At 45.1% G+C, this 15,200-nt stretch overlaps 1 protein-coding gene across 1 annotated transcript in view; it reads right to left on the bottom strand.

Moving 5' to 3' along the window:
- ARHGAP22 (Rho GTPase activating protein 22) overlaps nt 1-15,200 on the bottom strand; it is a 224,306-nt gene that overhangs the window by 29,711 nt on the left and 179,395 nt on the right. Inside the window, exon 5 of the mRNA XM_064370060.1 lies at nt 1,904-2,032. Coding sequence (XP_064226130.1) covers nt 1,904-2,032 — 129 coding nt within the window. The remainder of the gene's footprint in view (nt 1-1,903; nt 2,033-15,200) is intronic.

The raw sequence follows: 15,200 nt of genomic DNA, 5'->3' as shown, positions 1-15,200 counted from the left end.
AGGAGCCTCTGTTCACTGGTCTTGAGGATTTCCTCTTTTAGGAAATGCCTGTCCAAATCTCTTGCCTATGCTTCTTCTGCCTTGTCTGTTTTTGCCTCATTGATTTGTAGCAGTTTGGGGAGTGAGTCATTTGATGATCATATGTGTTACAAGCACCTTCACCCAATCTACAGCTTATCTTTTCATTCTCTTAATCTACCTTTTAAAAACAGATGCTTTTTATTTTATAAAATATAACTTATAGACAATTTCACAATAGATTAGTGGTTTTTTTTTTGTAATGCATTAAAAAAAATCCTTCTCTACCCTAAGATTATGATAATGTTCTTTCTCTGGTGCTCAAAAGTACCACCTGTCATACATCAGAGTCCAACTACTTAGGATTCTGCTTCTGGGCTCTATTCTGTTCCAGTGATTCTCTTTCAGCAACCTTGCACCAAAAGATGCTCTCGTAAGGCTGCAGAAATCCCTGGGTGGGTTCAGGCCCTTCCAGGCCATTAAGCCCCAGCCATAGGTCAAATGTGCTGCAACTTTCAGGGATCAAAGGGACCAAGGCTGACAGTGTGATATCATTCATGAAGCCCGAGAGAACAACTTTCACTCTCAACATTATATTGACTCTTGCTTGTAAGGGATTTATGATTCAATGAAAGGTGGTCAGGCAGACCATAGCCAGGTGTGCGAGAGGAGCATGGGCAAAGAAAGGAGCGAAGGAAGGGGCTCAGACTATGGGGCTTGTGAAATCTGGAGATGGGCTCTGAGCCCCAAAAGGTCAGGGTCTGTCCCTGCCCAGACTGTGTGCTGATCAAACACCACAGGGACAGAGGCGACATCCATGGCTTCTGTGGTCAGAGCCCGGCCAGCTTTCAGACTCCCAGTCTCCACATTCAGCAGGGAGTTGGTGGCCCTGGCCCCCATGCCACGGTGATCCCATTATGAAAGCTCTTTTCATGACCACTTCATATGAACACCAACCTAGAGATAGCGATTGCACGGCTGGGAGTCACCTTTCATTTCTCTCATACCCCATGTCCAGACCACAGGCAAAACTTGGCAGCTCCACCTTCAGGATATACCTGCAGCTGGCCACTTAGCACCATCGGCTGCACGCCCACCCCATGGACTATCCTGGCCTGCTGTGTCCACTCCTGTCCCTCTATGGTCTCCTCATGTGGTAGCCGGGGGCCCTTTTCATAAATCTAAGTCAGGCCCTGTGTGTCTCCTGTGCTCTGAGCCCTCCTGGTAGCCCACTGTATTTAGAACAAAATCAAAACTCCCCACCAGGACTCCAAGGCCCTGGTGATCACTCTTACCTCAGGCCCTCCCACTCTTCTGGTCTTCACTCCCTCGGAGCCCCAGTCTTCCTGACATGCCTCGTGTTCCCATAGCTTGTCCCTACCTCGGGCCCTTTGCACACGTCTGTGCCTTTGCTGGAATGCTCTTCCTCAGCATGCCCCTGGGTCCCTGTCACTGCATTAAGCCTGCTGGGCTACTCCACCTAACCACACTCCCTCTGTCTTCTCCCTGAGCTTCACTGGCTTTGTGGCAGGTTTCACCCCTGGATACCACGAGACACATGTCCCTGTCTACCATCCTTCCCACAGAGAATGGAAATGAGGAAGGGTGGGGGCATGGCTTATCCTCATGAATTCCTTACCCCTGGAATCAAACCCAGTACATTTAGACATCTAATACATGGTTTTCAATAAAGGAGGAAGTAAGTATACTGCAGCTGTTGGGGACTCCCAAGGGCTGGCAGCGGAAGGGCCAGGCTGCTGTGAGAAGCACAGGAGGCAGCCAGCAAGTCCCCAGTGAGAGGGGCGTTTGGGGCTCAGGACAGGGGAGGCATGATTACCTGGAGGCAAGGGTTCTAGAGGGTGGGCATGCGATCTACGGGCAGTACCTCTGCCCAGAGGGGCACAGATGACCCGGCGGATGGCCTGCACCCAGTCCTCCATGTCACGCTGGGAGCTGGCCATGAGCAGGAGCGCCTCGGGGTTGGCCGGCACCTTCTCCTGCTCCCCGGCACCACCTGCAAGACAGGGAGACACAGGCTTACGTGGGGTCCCTGTGCAATGCCAGGTCCCCACCTGCAGTGCACTCTCCATCCCAGCACTGGTCAGCTTCACTCCCTGTGGGGTGCTCTCCAAGTCCTTCCAGCAACAGCTGAGCTTTGCTTCTCTCTCACAGCCCATCCCTTTCACACCTCACATCTCTTTCCTTGGAGCCCTTTCTCATTTTCTCTTTTCTCCCTTAGCGTCGCTTTGTTATTTTCCCATGCCAAAACAGAAATAATTTAAAGCACCCAGGACACTATTAGAAAAAAAAGCATGCCGATGTTAGGCCAGCTCAGAAAAGTTCAGTGCCCCAGAGTGGCCACACTTTATGCTTTGTTTCAAATCTTCAAATCAATTTTGCCCACTTTAAGAACACAGTTCAACATCAGTATGTGCTTTTAACTTAGCTTGGACATTAGGGCCTCCCCTCCCCATCCTAAAGACAAGAGTTTCTGTATGTATTAAGGTCACAGAGACTGCATGTTAAACAAGGATGGAACACAGCACCCTGGAATTCTCCACCACACCCATCTCACAGCTAGACAGTGGATCGGTATCTAAAGGCAGAAGGTTCGGAAAACTCAGACAGTTTCTCCTCTATGGTTCTCAAGTTTTCATGTGTAAGTGAATTGACCTTTGGGAAATACATAAAACTATTTATACTGGACTTTACAGGTAATTTAAGGGTTTTCAAGAATGAATTTGTCTTTATACACCCTACTCTGACATCCGAAGGCTATCTGCTTGTAGGGTGTGAGATCCAGAGACCTGTGTTCCCAGGGGGCAGGTGGGCCCAGGCCGTTCCTTGCTGGAGCCTGCAGCCCAGGGATGGACAGCAGACAGGAACAGTGCTTACTGAGCACATGGTACGTGCCTGGGACCCTTCTGATGAGCACAGCTGCCACACACCTGCCCTCCTGGGGTTCTTTAACCTCCACAGTGACTCCGTTAGGAAGGTATTATTTCCAACCACATTTTACAGATGAGGAAACAGAAGCACAGAGGAATTAAGTAGCCTATTGAATGCACACAGCGAATGAGTGGCACAGCCAGAGAGAGATTCAAGTCCTGGCTCTAGGCTTTCAACCATCCCACATTCCCTCCTGCCATCTCTTGCCAAGAACTGGGGAAACCAAGCAGACTGTTTTGAGGAATGAGGCACAGGGCAGGACTGTGACCCAGCTGAGGGCACCACAGCCAGGCCTGGGGGGAGACAGGGGGAGAGGCCATGGGGCCCAATGCTCAGGAGGGCGGCGACAAGCAGCCAGGGCTCTGCGATGCCCTCTGGAGCCTTCACTATGCAGGCAAGCTGCTGGGGCTCAGGCAGCTGCTGGGCAGCAGAGCTGTGGAGCTGGGGAAGAAGGGAGCTGGAGGCCGAGACAGCAGAGCCCAACCCCAGAGGCTGCTGGGTTGGCTGCTGTGGTCACTCACAAGGGTATGGGCACTGCCACCTACTGAGGCTGCCACCTGAAGGCAGCTCTGCCATGGCGACAGCAGTGCTGCACAGCATTTGGGCTATGAAGGCTGGAACGGCTGAGTGTCCGGGATAAGGAGTGGAAGTCAGATGCCACCAGGAAGCTATTTTATGTGAGCATTCCTAGAGAAATGTCTCAAGATGACTTGGAAAAAAGGAACCTGGAGATCCATAGATCCAGGAATTTGTGGTTACTTGGTTTGTCCTAAATATTCACTTTTGTACCTAATCTTGAATTTCTCATTTGAAAATTATTTTCCCTGCAGAGGGCCACCCGAGTCATATAAGCTTCAGGCCCCACAAAACTTGGATCTGCCCTGCCCAGATGCTGGCAGATACCCCCAGGCCCAGCTGTGCCCCTGTCCTGGGTACTTTCCCAAGGTGCTCTCAGTCAAAGTTTTTATGTATTTATGTATGTTTATTTATGTACATTTTTATATATGTACAACTTTTAAGGAAATGGCCACACACTGTTTTGCAAAGTGACTGCTCCATTTTACTTTTCCACCAGCCGTATATGACCGTTCCCACATCCTCACCAACACTTGCTATGCTCGGTCTTTTTACTTTTAGTTATCCTAATAGGTGTGTAGGTATTTGAATTTGCATTTCCCAAATGACTGTTGATGTTGGACATCTTTTTATGTATTTAGTTTCTATCTGTGTGTTGTCTTTGGTAAAATATCTGTTCAAATATTTTGCCCATTTTTAAAATAGGTTATTGATTTTCCATTATTGGTGTTGAGAGTTCTTGACATATTCTGGATATAAGGTCTTTACCAGATACACGCTTTGCAAATATTTCTCCCAGTCCATGTCTCTCTGTTTTTTCATTCTATTAACAGTGTATTTCCAAGAGCAGAAGTTTTTAATTTTGCAAAGTCCAATTAATCATTTTTTCTTTTATTGAGCGTGCTTCTGGTATTGTATCTAGACCATAACAGAAGAGGCTTAGCCATGAAGTCTCTGACTAGACTGACATCCTGGAGTCCTTCCCTCTATGTTTTCTTCCAGTAGTTTCATACTTCCATGTTTTATGTGTAAGTCTTTAATCCATTTGAGTTGACTTCTGTACATGGTGAGAGATGGGATCTAGTGTCAGTCTTCTGCTTATGGATATCCAGTTTCTCCAGCACCACTTATTGAAGAGGGTGTCCTTTCCCCAATGTATGATGTTGGCACCTGTGTTGAAAATCAGTTGGCTGCTGAGCCACATTTTCATTGGGAATGGATGTTAGATTTTCTCAAATGTCTGTTCTGCATCTATTGTAATGATGATATAACTTTTTAGTGTACTAATTGATGAATTACACTAATAAACTTTCTTTCTTTTTTTTTTTTTTTTTTTGAGACGGAGTTTCACTCTTGTTACCCAGGCTGGAGTGTAATGGCGCAATCTCGGCTCACTGTAACCTCGCCTCCTGGGTTCAAGCAATTCTCCTGCCTCAGCCTCCCGAGTAGTTGGGACTACAGGCACACGCCACCATGCCCAGCTAATTTTTGTATTTTTTAGTAGAGACGGGGTTTCACCTTGTTGACCAGGATGGTCTCGATCTCTTGACCTCGTGATCCACCCACCTCGGCCTCTCAAAGTGCTGGGATTACAGGCGTGAGCCAACACGCCCGGCCACACTAATAAACTTTCAAATGCTAAACCAATCTTGTATTCCTGGGAGAAATCCCACTTGGTAATGGTGTATTATCCCTTTTATATATTGTTGCTTTGATTTGCTGAAATTTTGTTAAGAATATTTTATGTATTTTCATGAGGGATATTGGCTTGCAGTTTCCTTTACTGATAATGTCTCAGTCTGGTTTTGGTATCGAGGTAATGTTGGCTTCATAGAATAAGCTATTAAATATTCCCTCGTTTTCAAACCTAGACATTTGTAGAGAAATGCTGTTATTTTTTCCTTAACTATTTGATATAATCCACCAATGCAGCCATCTAGGCCTTGAGTTTACTTTGTGGAAAGGTTTGTAATAACAAATACAATTTCTTTAATATATACATCTATCTCTTCCTGAGTACACATTTCTAGTTTGTGTCTTTCAAAGAATTTGCCAGTTTCATCTAAGTTATTGAATTCATTGGTATAAAGTTGTCCATAACGTTCCCTTATTATCCTTTTACTATCTGAAGAAGCTGTAGTGATGTTACCTCCCTCACCCTGACATTGTTAATTTCTGTCTTTTTTCTTTCCTCCTTCAATAAGCCTTGCTAGAGGCTTACCCATTTTATTGATCTCAACAAATCAGCCTTTTGTTTCACTGACTTGGTTGTTTTTGCGGTCAGCAAATTTGTTTTTAAAGGCCAAGATGGCAAACATTTTAGGTTTTTAGACCGTATAGTCTCTGTCAGTACTCCACTCTGCCACTGTAGTGCGAATGCAGCCAAAGACAGTGTGTGAATGAAAGTCATAGTTGTATTTGTGTAAATTTTATTTAAAAACAAGCAGCCAGCCCGCAGGTTGTAGGTTGCCAACTGGGGTCATACTTCATCGATTTCCACTCTGATCTTTATTTTTATTCTTCTGCTTACTTTGGGTTTAGTTTGGTCTTTTTCTAGTTTCTTACAGACTTCAATGCTATAATTGTCTCCTGAATTACTACTTTAGAGGCAGCTCCAAAATTTTGATATGCTGCGTTTTCATTTTAATTCAGTTCAAAATACCTTGTAGTTTCCCTTTGGATTTCTTCTTTAATTTGTAGGTTATTTAGAAGTGTGTTAGTTTCCAAATTTGGGGGGACTGTACCAGAATATGGTATATCTTGCTAAGTGTTCTGTGTGCACTGAGAAAAATTATTCTGCTGTGGTTGAGTAGAGTGTTCTGTAAATGTCAGTTTGGTCTGGTTGAAAGTTTTGTTCAAATCTTCAATATCCATGCTGATTTTCCATCTATTTGGTCCATCACTTATTCAGAGAAGGCTATTCAAATTTCCAATTATAATTTTAGGTTTGTCTATTTTCTCCTTGAATTTCTATCAGTTTTTGCTTCAAGTAGTTTGAAGCTGTTATTAGGAGCATAAATATTTAGGACTGTTATGTTCACTTGATTAAATGACTTCTTTATCATTATGAATGACCTTCTTTATCCCTACTCATATTTTGTTGCTCTGGTCTGAAATCCTTGATATAAACATAGCCATCCAGTTTTCTCTTGATTAGTGTCAGTATGGTGTTATCTTTTTCCATCCTTTTAACTTATTTGTGTCTTTACATTTTAAGTGCATTTTTTGTCAGGCATATAGTTGGGTCCTGCTTTTTTATCCAATCTAAGCTTTATTTATAATATGATTATTGGGAGGCTTAGGTTTAAGTCTGGCTTCTGTTTCCTATCTGTCCCATCTGTCCTTTTTCTCTTTTCTTGTCTTCTTTTGGATGGAGATTTTGTTTTTAATTTTTAATGATTTCATTCTGTCTCCTTTGTGGCTTATTAGTAAAAATCTCTCTCTCTCTCTCTCTCTCTTCATACTATAGAAATTGCTTTAGAGTTTATAGTATATATCTTTAACTTATCACAGTCTACATTAAGTGATATCCCTTCATGTATAGTATAAAGATTTGTAAGATCTCTCTTACAAATAATCTCGTAAGGATTTTACTTCCATGTTTTCTTTCCTGACCTTTTGGCCATGGTTGTCTTACCTTTTACTGGTATTGCTCTATCATCAGGCTTGAGTGGAGTGGTGCAATCTTAGCTCACTGCAACCTCCTATGCCTCTTGGGTTCAAGCAATTCTCCTGTCTCAGCCTCCTGAGTAGCTGGGATTACAGGCATGCACCACCATACCAGGCTAATTTTTGTATTTTTAGTAGAGATGGGGTTGTGCCATGTTGGCCAGGCTGGTTTCAAACTCCTGACCTCAGGTGATCCGCCCACCCTGGCCTCCTATGTTATTTTTATTTTAACAGTTAATATCTTTTGAAAATATTTGAATTATAAGAGAAAACATATATTCACCCATATAGTTGGCACAGTGCTTTCCATTCTATTGTGCAGATACAGATTCCTATATGGTATTATTTGCTGCTATCTGGAAGTCTTCCTCTAACGTTTCTTGGGAGTATGCAGCTATTGGTGATAAATTCTTTCAGCTTTTGAGTGTGGGAGTCATTAATTCATCTTCATTTTTGAAACATATTTTCACTGGATAAAGTCTTCAAGGTTGGAATGTTTCTTTTCTTTTTTTTTTTGAGATGGAGTTTTGCTCTTGTTACCTAGGCTGCAGTGCAATGGAGCAATCTCGGCTCACCGCAACCTCCGCCTCCTGGGTTCAGGCAATTCTCCTGCCTCAGCCTCCTGAGTAGCTGGGATTACAGGCACGCGCCACCATGCCCAGCTAATTTTTTGTATTTTTAGTAGAGACGGGGTGTCACCATGTTGACCAGGATGGTCTCGATCTCTTGACCTCGTGATCCACCCACCTTGGCCTCCCAAAGTGCTGTGATTACAGGCGTGAGCCACCGCGCCCGGCCGGTTGGAATGTTTCTTTCACTGCTTTTAAGATGTTTCTTCACTTTCATTCTCATGAGAATTTTGCTGTCATACTCATTTTTTGATGTTTTGTGCCTTTTTTAGTGTTTCACTAGTTTTGGATAATTTGATTATGACGTGCTTCAGTGCAATTTTCTTCAGGTTTCCTATACTTGGAACTCATTGAACTTCTGAACTTCTTAGATTTGTGAGCTTATAGTTTTCATAACATTTGGAATATTTTAGCCATTGGTACTTCAAATATGTGCTTTCATCCCCTGGTCCTGCTTGAGATTCCAGTTACATGTATATTACACAACTTGAGGTTATCCCACAGGTCACTGATGCTCTGTTTTTGTTATTTCTCTCTCTCTCTCTTCCCCCCCCACCGTGTGTGTGTGTGTGTGTGTGTGTGTGTTTTGGATAGTGTGGTAACAGAATAACAGACCCCCAAAGACGTCCACATCCCCGTCCCTGGAACCTATGACTAGGTTAAGTTACACAGCAAAGAATTAAAGTTGCAGGTGGAATTAAAGTTGCTAATCAGCTGACTTTAAACTAGGAAGATTATCCTAGATTATCCAAGTGGGCCCAAGGTAATCATAAGGGTTTTTAAAAGTGAAGGGGGGAAGACAGAAGAGGAGAGTAAGAGAGAGATGTGACTCTAGCAGGAGTGATAAAATGTGAGAAGAACCTCATCTGTCATTTTTGGTCTTGAAGGTGGAGGAAGGGAGCCAGGAGCTGAGGAATGCAGGCAACCTCTAGCAACTAGAAAGCTCAAGAAAAATGGACTTGCCCTCAGAACCCCCAGAAAGGAATTCAGGCCTACTGACACCTTGATTTAAGCTCAATGAAACCTGTATCAGACTTCTGACATAAAGAACCGTAAGGTAAATTTGTATTGTTTAAGCCACCAAGTTTGTGGTAATGTGTCACAGGCCAGGCACCAGGCACAGTGGCTCACACCTGTAATCCCAGCACTTTGGGAGGCTGAGGTGGGAGGATTGCTTGAGCCCCAGTTCAAGACCAGCCTGAGCAACATGACAAGACTCCAACTCTAGGAAAAATAATTTTTAAAAATGAGTCAGGCGTGGCATAACCAAGCCTGTGGTTCTAGCTACTAAGGAGTCTGATCCCAGGAATTCCAATCTGCAATGAGCTGTAATCACACACTGCACTCCAGCCTGGGCCACAGAGCAAGATCCTATCTAAATAAATAAATAAATAGTAAACAACGTGTCACAACAGCAATAGAAAGCTAATCCAGCCAGTTTCTATTGCTATGCCTTCACAAAGCTTTTCATGTTAGCGTGTCTAATCTGCCATTAACTCAACCCAGCATTAGTTTTCATCTCACACATAATAGGTTTGATCTCTACAAGTTTAATTTAGGTCTTTTTTAAAAAAATAACTTTCATGTGTCTACTTTTTGATCATATAGAATACAGTGACAAAAACTGTTTCAATGTCTTTACTAATTCTAAAATCTGTGTCACTTCTGGGTTTGTCTTGACTGCTTTTTATTTTTCTCCTCATTACGGGCTACATTTTCCTGCTTCTTTGCATTCCTGATATTTCTAATTAGTTGCAATTCTATCATCCTGTGACATCCCACAGGCACAAAGTGGCATGTCCAAAAATTATAAGTGCCTCCTCTATTAAACTAGCTCCTCTTTCGTCTCCCTCACCTTACACTGACTCCAGTCTCCCTGGTAGGCCCAGGGACATTGTGATTTTTTTTTTTTCTTTTTTTGAGATGGAGTCTCGCTCTGTTGCCAGGCTGAAGTGCAGCAGCGCAATCTAGGCTCACTGCAACCTCCGCCTCTCTCTCTCAAGCGATTCTCCTGCCTCAGCCTCCCAAGTAGCTGGGACTACAGGCACACACCACCATGCCCAGCTAAATTTTGTGTTTTTAGTAAAGACGAGGTTTCACCATTTTGGCCAGGATGGTCTCGATGTCTTGACCTTGTCATCCACCTACCTCAACCTCCCAAAGTTCTGGGATTATAGGCATGAGCCACCGTGCCCAATACTGTGATTTTTAAATGGTTGAGTGATGAACATTTCTGTATTTCTGTAAATATCCTTCAGGCTTTTTCTGGTATAAACTAGATTCTTGGAAAGAGTTTGAGCCTTATAGATTTTGTCTCTAAGATTTCTTGGGTGGATCCAGAGTGCTCAGTAAAGAGCAAATTATTCTCCATTACTGAGGGAAACCTTTCTGTGTATTCTGTCCTATGCCCCATAAGCCATTAGGTTTCATGGTCTTGCAGGCGGGAACAGGTGCCATTCTTTGCCTGGTGTTAGGGTGGGCACTGTTGCCTCCGATCCTTTCCGGTGGTTCTTTGCCTGACCTGGAGTAGTTTTCCTCATGTGCATGTGGTGATGAGTGCACGGCTCAATTCTCGACAGTTTTCTCTCTGTGCAGCTCTTTCCTCCTCAGCAGCTACCCTGCAGACTCTAGATGTTTTGGTCTCCTAGACTCTTAGCTCTGTCTCTTCAACTCATGGGGTCCAACGGGCTCCACCTGGGTCTCTCCTTCCAGCATACAGCCTGCAAACTTTCTCCAGGCAGTCAGCTGGGACTCATGTAGGAAATCACCTTGTTTCCCATCTCTTAGGGACACAGTCCTTTATTAACAACCAATATCTTGAAAGCATTGTTTCAAATATTTTGTCCTTTTCTTTGTTGTTCGCTGTTTCAGGTGGGAGGGTAAATAGGTCCCTGTTACTTTATCTTGTCCAGAAGTGAAAGACCTATTACCATGCCTAAGGGCCTACTCTATATGAAATACCCTGCAAGGCGCTTAACAGGCACAGTCCCAGGCCATCCTCATAAACACCCTAGGAAGGAGCATTGATGACCCATTTGACAGGTGGGAAAACCGAGGCTCAGAAAGTTAAGCACTGTTGTCAAGAACAAGCAAGTGGAGGTGCTGAGATTCAAACCTAGGTTTGTTCGCCCATAAACTCATTCTGTTTTCTCAATATAAAATCTCTCTTATGGCAAGGAAGGGGAGTGCAAGGAAGATGAAATAGGGGATTACAACAAACTCAGGGACTTTCCACAGAGTTCCATGGTTTATGCTGACCTTCCTCTCTGTAACCTACGAAACACTAGTATTAGCTTTACTTAAATGAATAAGAATTACACCAGTAAATATTTCAGGAAGAAATTCATTATGAAAGATGAGGGTCTATTGTTACAGTTCCTGGTTTTTCCTCTTTTTTAACTGGCTGTGTGGCCACTGTTTCCTCTCCATCCCATTACACATGGCAGACTTCTGAGGCTCTCTTAAACAGTGCTTAGGGTCCAACCTTTGTGGTTCAAACCTCAGCCTCCCTCATGTAGAGTACAGGACTTAACTTCTCCAACTGTCAGACTCATGCACCCATAGCAGGATGAAACTGAAGGCACCTACCTCATCAGGAGAATAAAATGGGACAGCCCCTTAACTTGGCTCCTGGGAGCTAGCAAGCACTCTCTAAGTGTTCCCTTTTATTAGAATAATTAAATATAGGATAGAGGGGGACTTCTCAGCCTCAGCACTACTGACATGTTGGATGAGATTATTTTTCATGGGGTGTGGGGGCCTGTCCTGTGCATGGCAGGATGGCAGCAGCATCCCTGGCCTCCGCCCACTCCCTCCCTCCCAGGGTGTGACAGTCACCAATGTCTCCACACATTGCCAAATGTCCCTTGGGGGCCAAATGCCCAGGCTGTGAAACATTGATACAGAACAGCCAGATCTCTATTGCCTACAAGTCTAAATGACTTACAATTCTATTGTTCTGTGACATCCCACAGGCACAAAGTGGCATATCCAAAAGTTATAAGTGCCTCCTCTATCAAACTAGCTCATCCTTATGTTCCCACTTCGGTGGCCACAACCAGGTATCCAAGGCAGGAAGTTGGGAGCCCCCTGGACTCTTCCTCTCCCTCACCTTTACACTGACCCCAGTCTCCCTGGTGGGCCAGTCCGTTCTCGGACTTCAAATGCTGTCCTCATGCTGATGACATCCAGATTCACTGCTCCCCTGCCCTCTAGACCTATAGGAAGCCCATCTCCCATCTGCCTATACCCTACCCTCTTGGGTGAGGGCAACTCCATCTTCTGGTGACTCAAGTTGAAACTGGGCACATCCTTGCTCCACTCTCTCTCACCTCTCCTATCCATTCCTCTCCGCAAACTCTACTAGCTCCTCCTTCAGAACATACCTGCAATCTGATCACTTCTCACTGCTCACCTGGTCTGGGCCACCATCACTCCTAATCTAGAGTGCTGCACAATCTCCAGCCTCCTTCCCCTGCCTCAACAGTCTATTCTCAGTCAAGCAGCCACAGAGACCTAGTTGAGGCCTGAACCAGCTCCCCAAACCCTGCTCAACATCCCCCAGCAGGCCCATCTCGGCAAAGGCCTCGCAGTGAGGCTCAAGGCCCCTCACCCCTACTCTTGTGATGTCATCTCTGGCTCCTCTCCCCTTTGCTTTTGCCAGTCCTGAAGCACACCTGGCACTTGCCTGCTTCATGGTCTTTGCACCTGCTGTTCCCTTGCTCCTGCTGTGGCCTGGAAAGCTGTCCTTCCAGACACTGGCCCCCTTCAGGTCTTTCCTCAGATGTCACCTTCTTGGGGAATCTCTCCTGACCACCCTATTGAAGCATCACCATGCATCACCCACCAGACCCCATGCTCCTTCCTGGCCTGAATTTTCCCATAGCACTGATTGCAATCAATACACTATGCATGTATTTTACGTGTTTACACAATATGCTTATTCATACTGTTTCTGGTTGACCCATCCTGACTCTGTCTGTTTTAAAGGCAACTGTGGCACAGCCAGCAGAGCCTGGCATGGAGAGGACACGTGCTGAGCCTGAGATGAATGGGAGGTTAGTGAGGGCGGCAGCAGCAGGATCAAGGAGACTGGCACATGTGAAACCCTCGCACAAGGCAGGCATGACACAGACTGATAAGCGTGAGAAGTGTGAACACTTGTGGGATATTGAGGAAATGGAATCACTATTTCCATTTTAAAGAGAAAAAAACTGAGCCCAGAAATGTTTAGAAACAGCCCAAGCTCTAACTATGAGCTGCGTGTGTATGTACCAGTGAACTACGACCCCAGGAAGTCTGGCTCCTATCCCAACCCCACTTTTCTCACTGCTTCTGCTGGCTTGTTCAAGGGCACCAGCCCCAGGTGACCAGCCCTTTTTGATGCCAGCCCAGCTTTCTTCCTTCTGAGCTCCTGAACTTAAGGATTTCCTTTTGAGACCCTCTTTCCACCCAAGCAAGGGGCTTTGAGGGAAAGGAGGAGGCTCCAAAATGCAGGAGTCCCAGGACAAGAACTGGCTTTCAACTTTTCCATATAAACATTTTCATAAGAAAAAGAAAAAAGAATAACTGAGACATGTGAAGACTTTTTGTAAGCTGTAACCACTAGGACTTACTCCATGATGTTGAGGTGCAAAAGTTGTCATTCTGATGGAACTGATCAAATTATATATCTGACTTAACCCTTCTCTACCAAGGTTTATTGAAAAATAATTTTTTAAATCACCATTTAAAAGTGGCAGCAGCAATGTATTATTTGTCACAGGGGCCACTGTCATTCTCCTGCCTGCCTAGAGTGTACGAGCCCCTCAGAGGGTCCTAGCAGCTGGGTGTCAGGGGTGAAGGCCAAGTGTCTAGATGCAGCCATCTAGAGTAGTGTGATCCAAAGGAGATATAATGCAAGCTACACGTGCAACTTTAAATGTGTTAGCAGCTACACTAAAAAAGTAAAAAGGAACAGCTGTATTTATGTTTAATATATATATATAAAATAAATTACTTTCTTTTTTTGTTGTTTTTTTGGTTTTTTTGAGATGGAGTTTTACTCTTGTTGCCCAGACTGGAGTGCAGTGGCACGATCTCAGTTCACTGCAACCTCTGCCTCCTGGGTTCAAGTGATTCTCCTTCCTCCCAAATAGCTGAGATTACAGGTGCCCACCGCTACTCCTGGTTAAATTTTGTATTTTTAGTAGAGATGGGGTTTCACCATTGGCCAGGATGGTCTCGAACTCCTGACCTCAGGTGATCCGCCCACCTCGGCCTCCAAAAGTGCTGGGATTATAGGCATGAGCCACTGAGCCCAGCCAAAAATAAATTACTTTCAATGGCAAAAACACCAATTACTTTTGCAGCAACCTAATATTTTATTTATTCTAATATATCTATTATAGTAACATCAATTTCAACATGTCAATTAAAATTATTGAGATATTATATATACATATTTGTACTAAGTCTTAGTTAAATAGTGTTTATTTAACACTAACAGCACATCTCAATTTGGACTAGCCACATTTTACGTACTTAGCAGCCACATGTGGCTAGTGGCTACAGTGAGGGACAGTGTGGACTGAGGCTGGCGGTGTATGTTGCCATTATTTTGCTAACCACACTCTCAGGCATCCTGAGACCTGCCTGTGTGTGTGGTGTCAGGCTGGAAGTTCCTGCACAGGATGACCAGGGGCAGCCTTACCCTGCCAGATGTACCAGGCTGAACCTCCCCACTGTCCTCCCAGTCCTCATTCATGTCTTTCATTTCTCTTTACCTGCTTGTAACCACCAAATACCACTTCCCTTTCAAGAGTTAATCGCCCTCCCCCGTCTCCCCGCCTGATTCTCACAGCCTGCCGGTGACACCAGCCATCCACTTACCCCTGGGCAGACTCCCCCTCCTCTTCAGATGCCTGATGGGCCAGAAGGGCATGGTGTGGAGCAGTGGGGGCTGCGGTGGGAGAAGCAGTGCCAGGCACACCTACTGGGGTGCAGAAAACCACCAGGCGCATGAGGCAGTCATCCACTGCAGGGCTGCAGCCACTTGCTACCTGTGCACTCTGCCTGTGGGCACCAGGCTGGGACCTTTTGTCTCTCCTGGAGAACTTCTGCATTTCTCAGTGCCCGAAGGCTGGGACTGTCTGGGGCGGGGCGAGGAGGACCTGCTGGGATCCTCGCCAGTGGGAGGTCAGTGTGGTTGTTCTGCATCTGTATCTGTGCCTGCCGCCCACGCCCCCCGCCCACCCCCATGCACTTGCCCCGCTGTGTCCTTGACTCCCTGGGGGTGGGGGGAGTGTCCATCCTATTTATCCTATGTATGTGGGAACCCCAGCTCAGTACCACCAGCTTTATGCCTCAGGGTCCTCCTCT

This window comes from Aotus nancymaae, unplaced genomic scaffold, assembly GCF_030222135.1.
Source record: "Aotus nancymaae isolate 86718 unplaced genomic scaffold, 86718_ANA_hifiasm-v0.15.2.pri h1tg000099l, whole genome shotgun sequence".
Taxonomy (NCBI): Eukaryota; Metazoa; Chordata; class Mammalia; order Primates; family Aotidae; genus Aotus; species Aotus nancymaae.
This window is presented reverse-complemented; position numbering and strand designations above follow the sequence as displayed.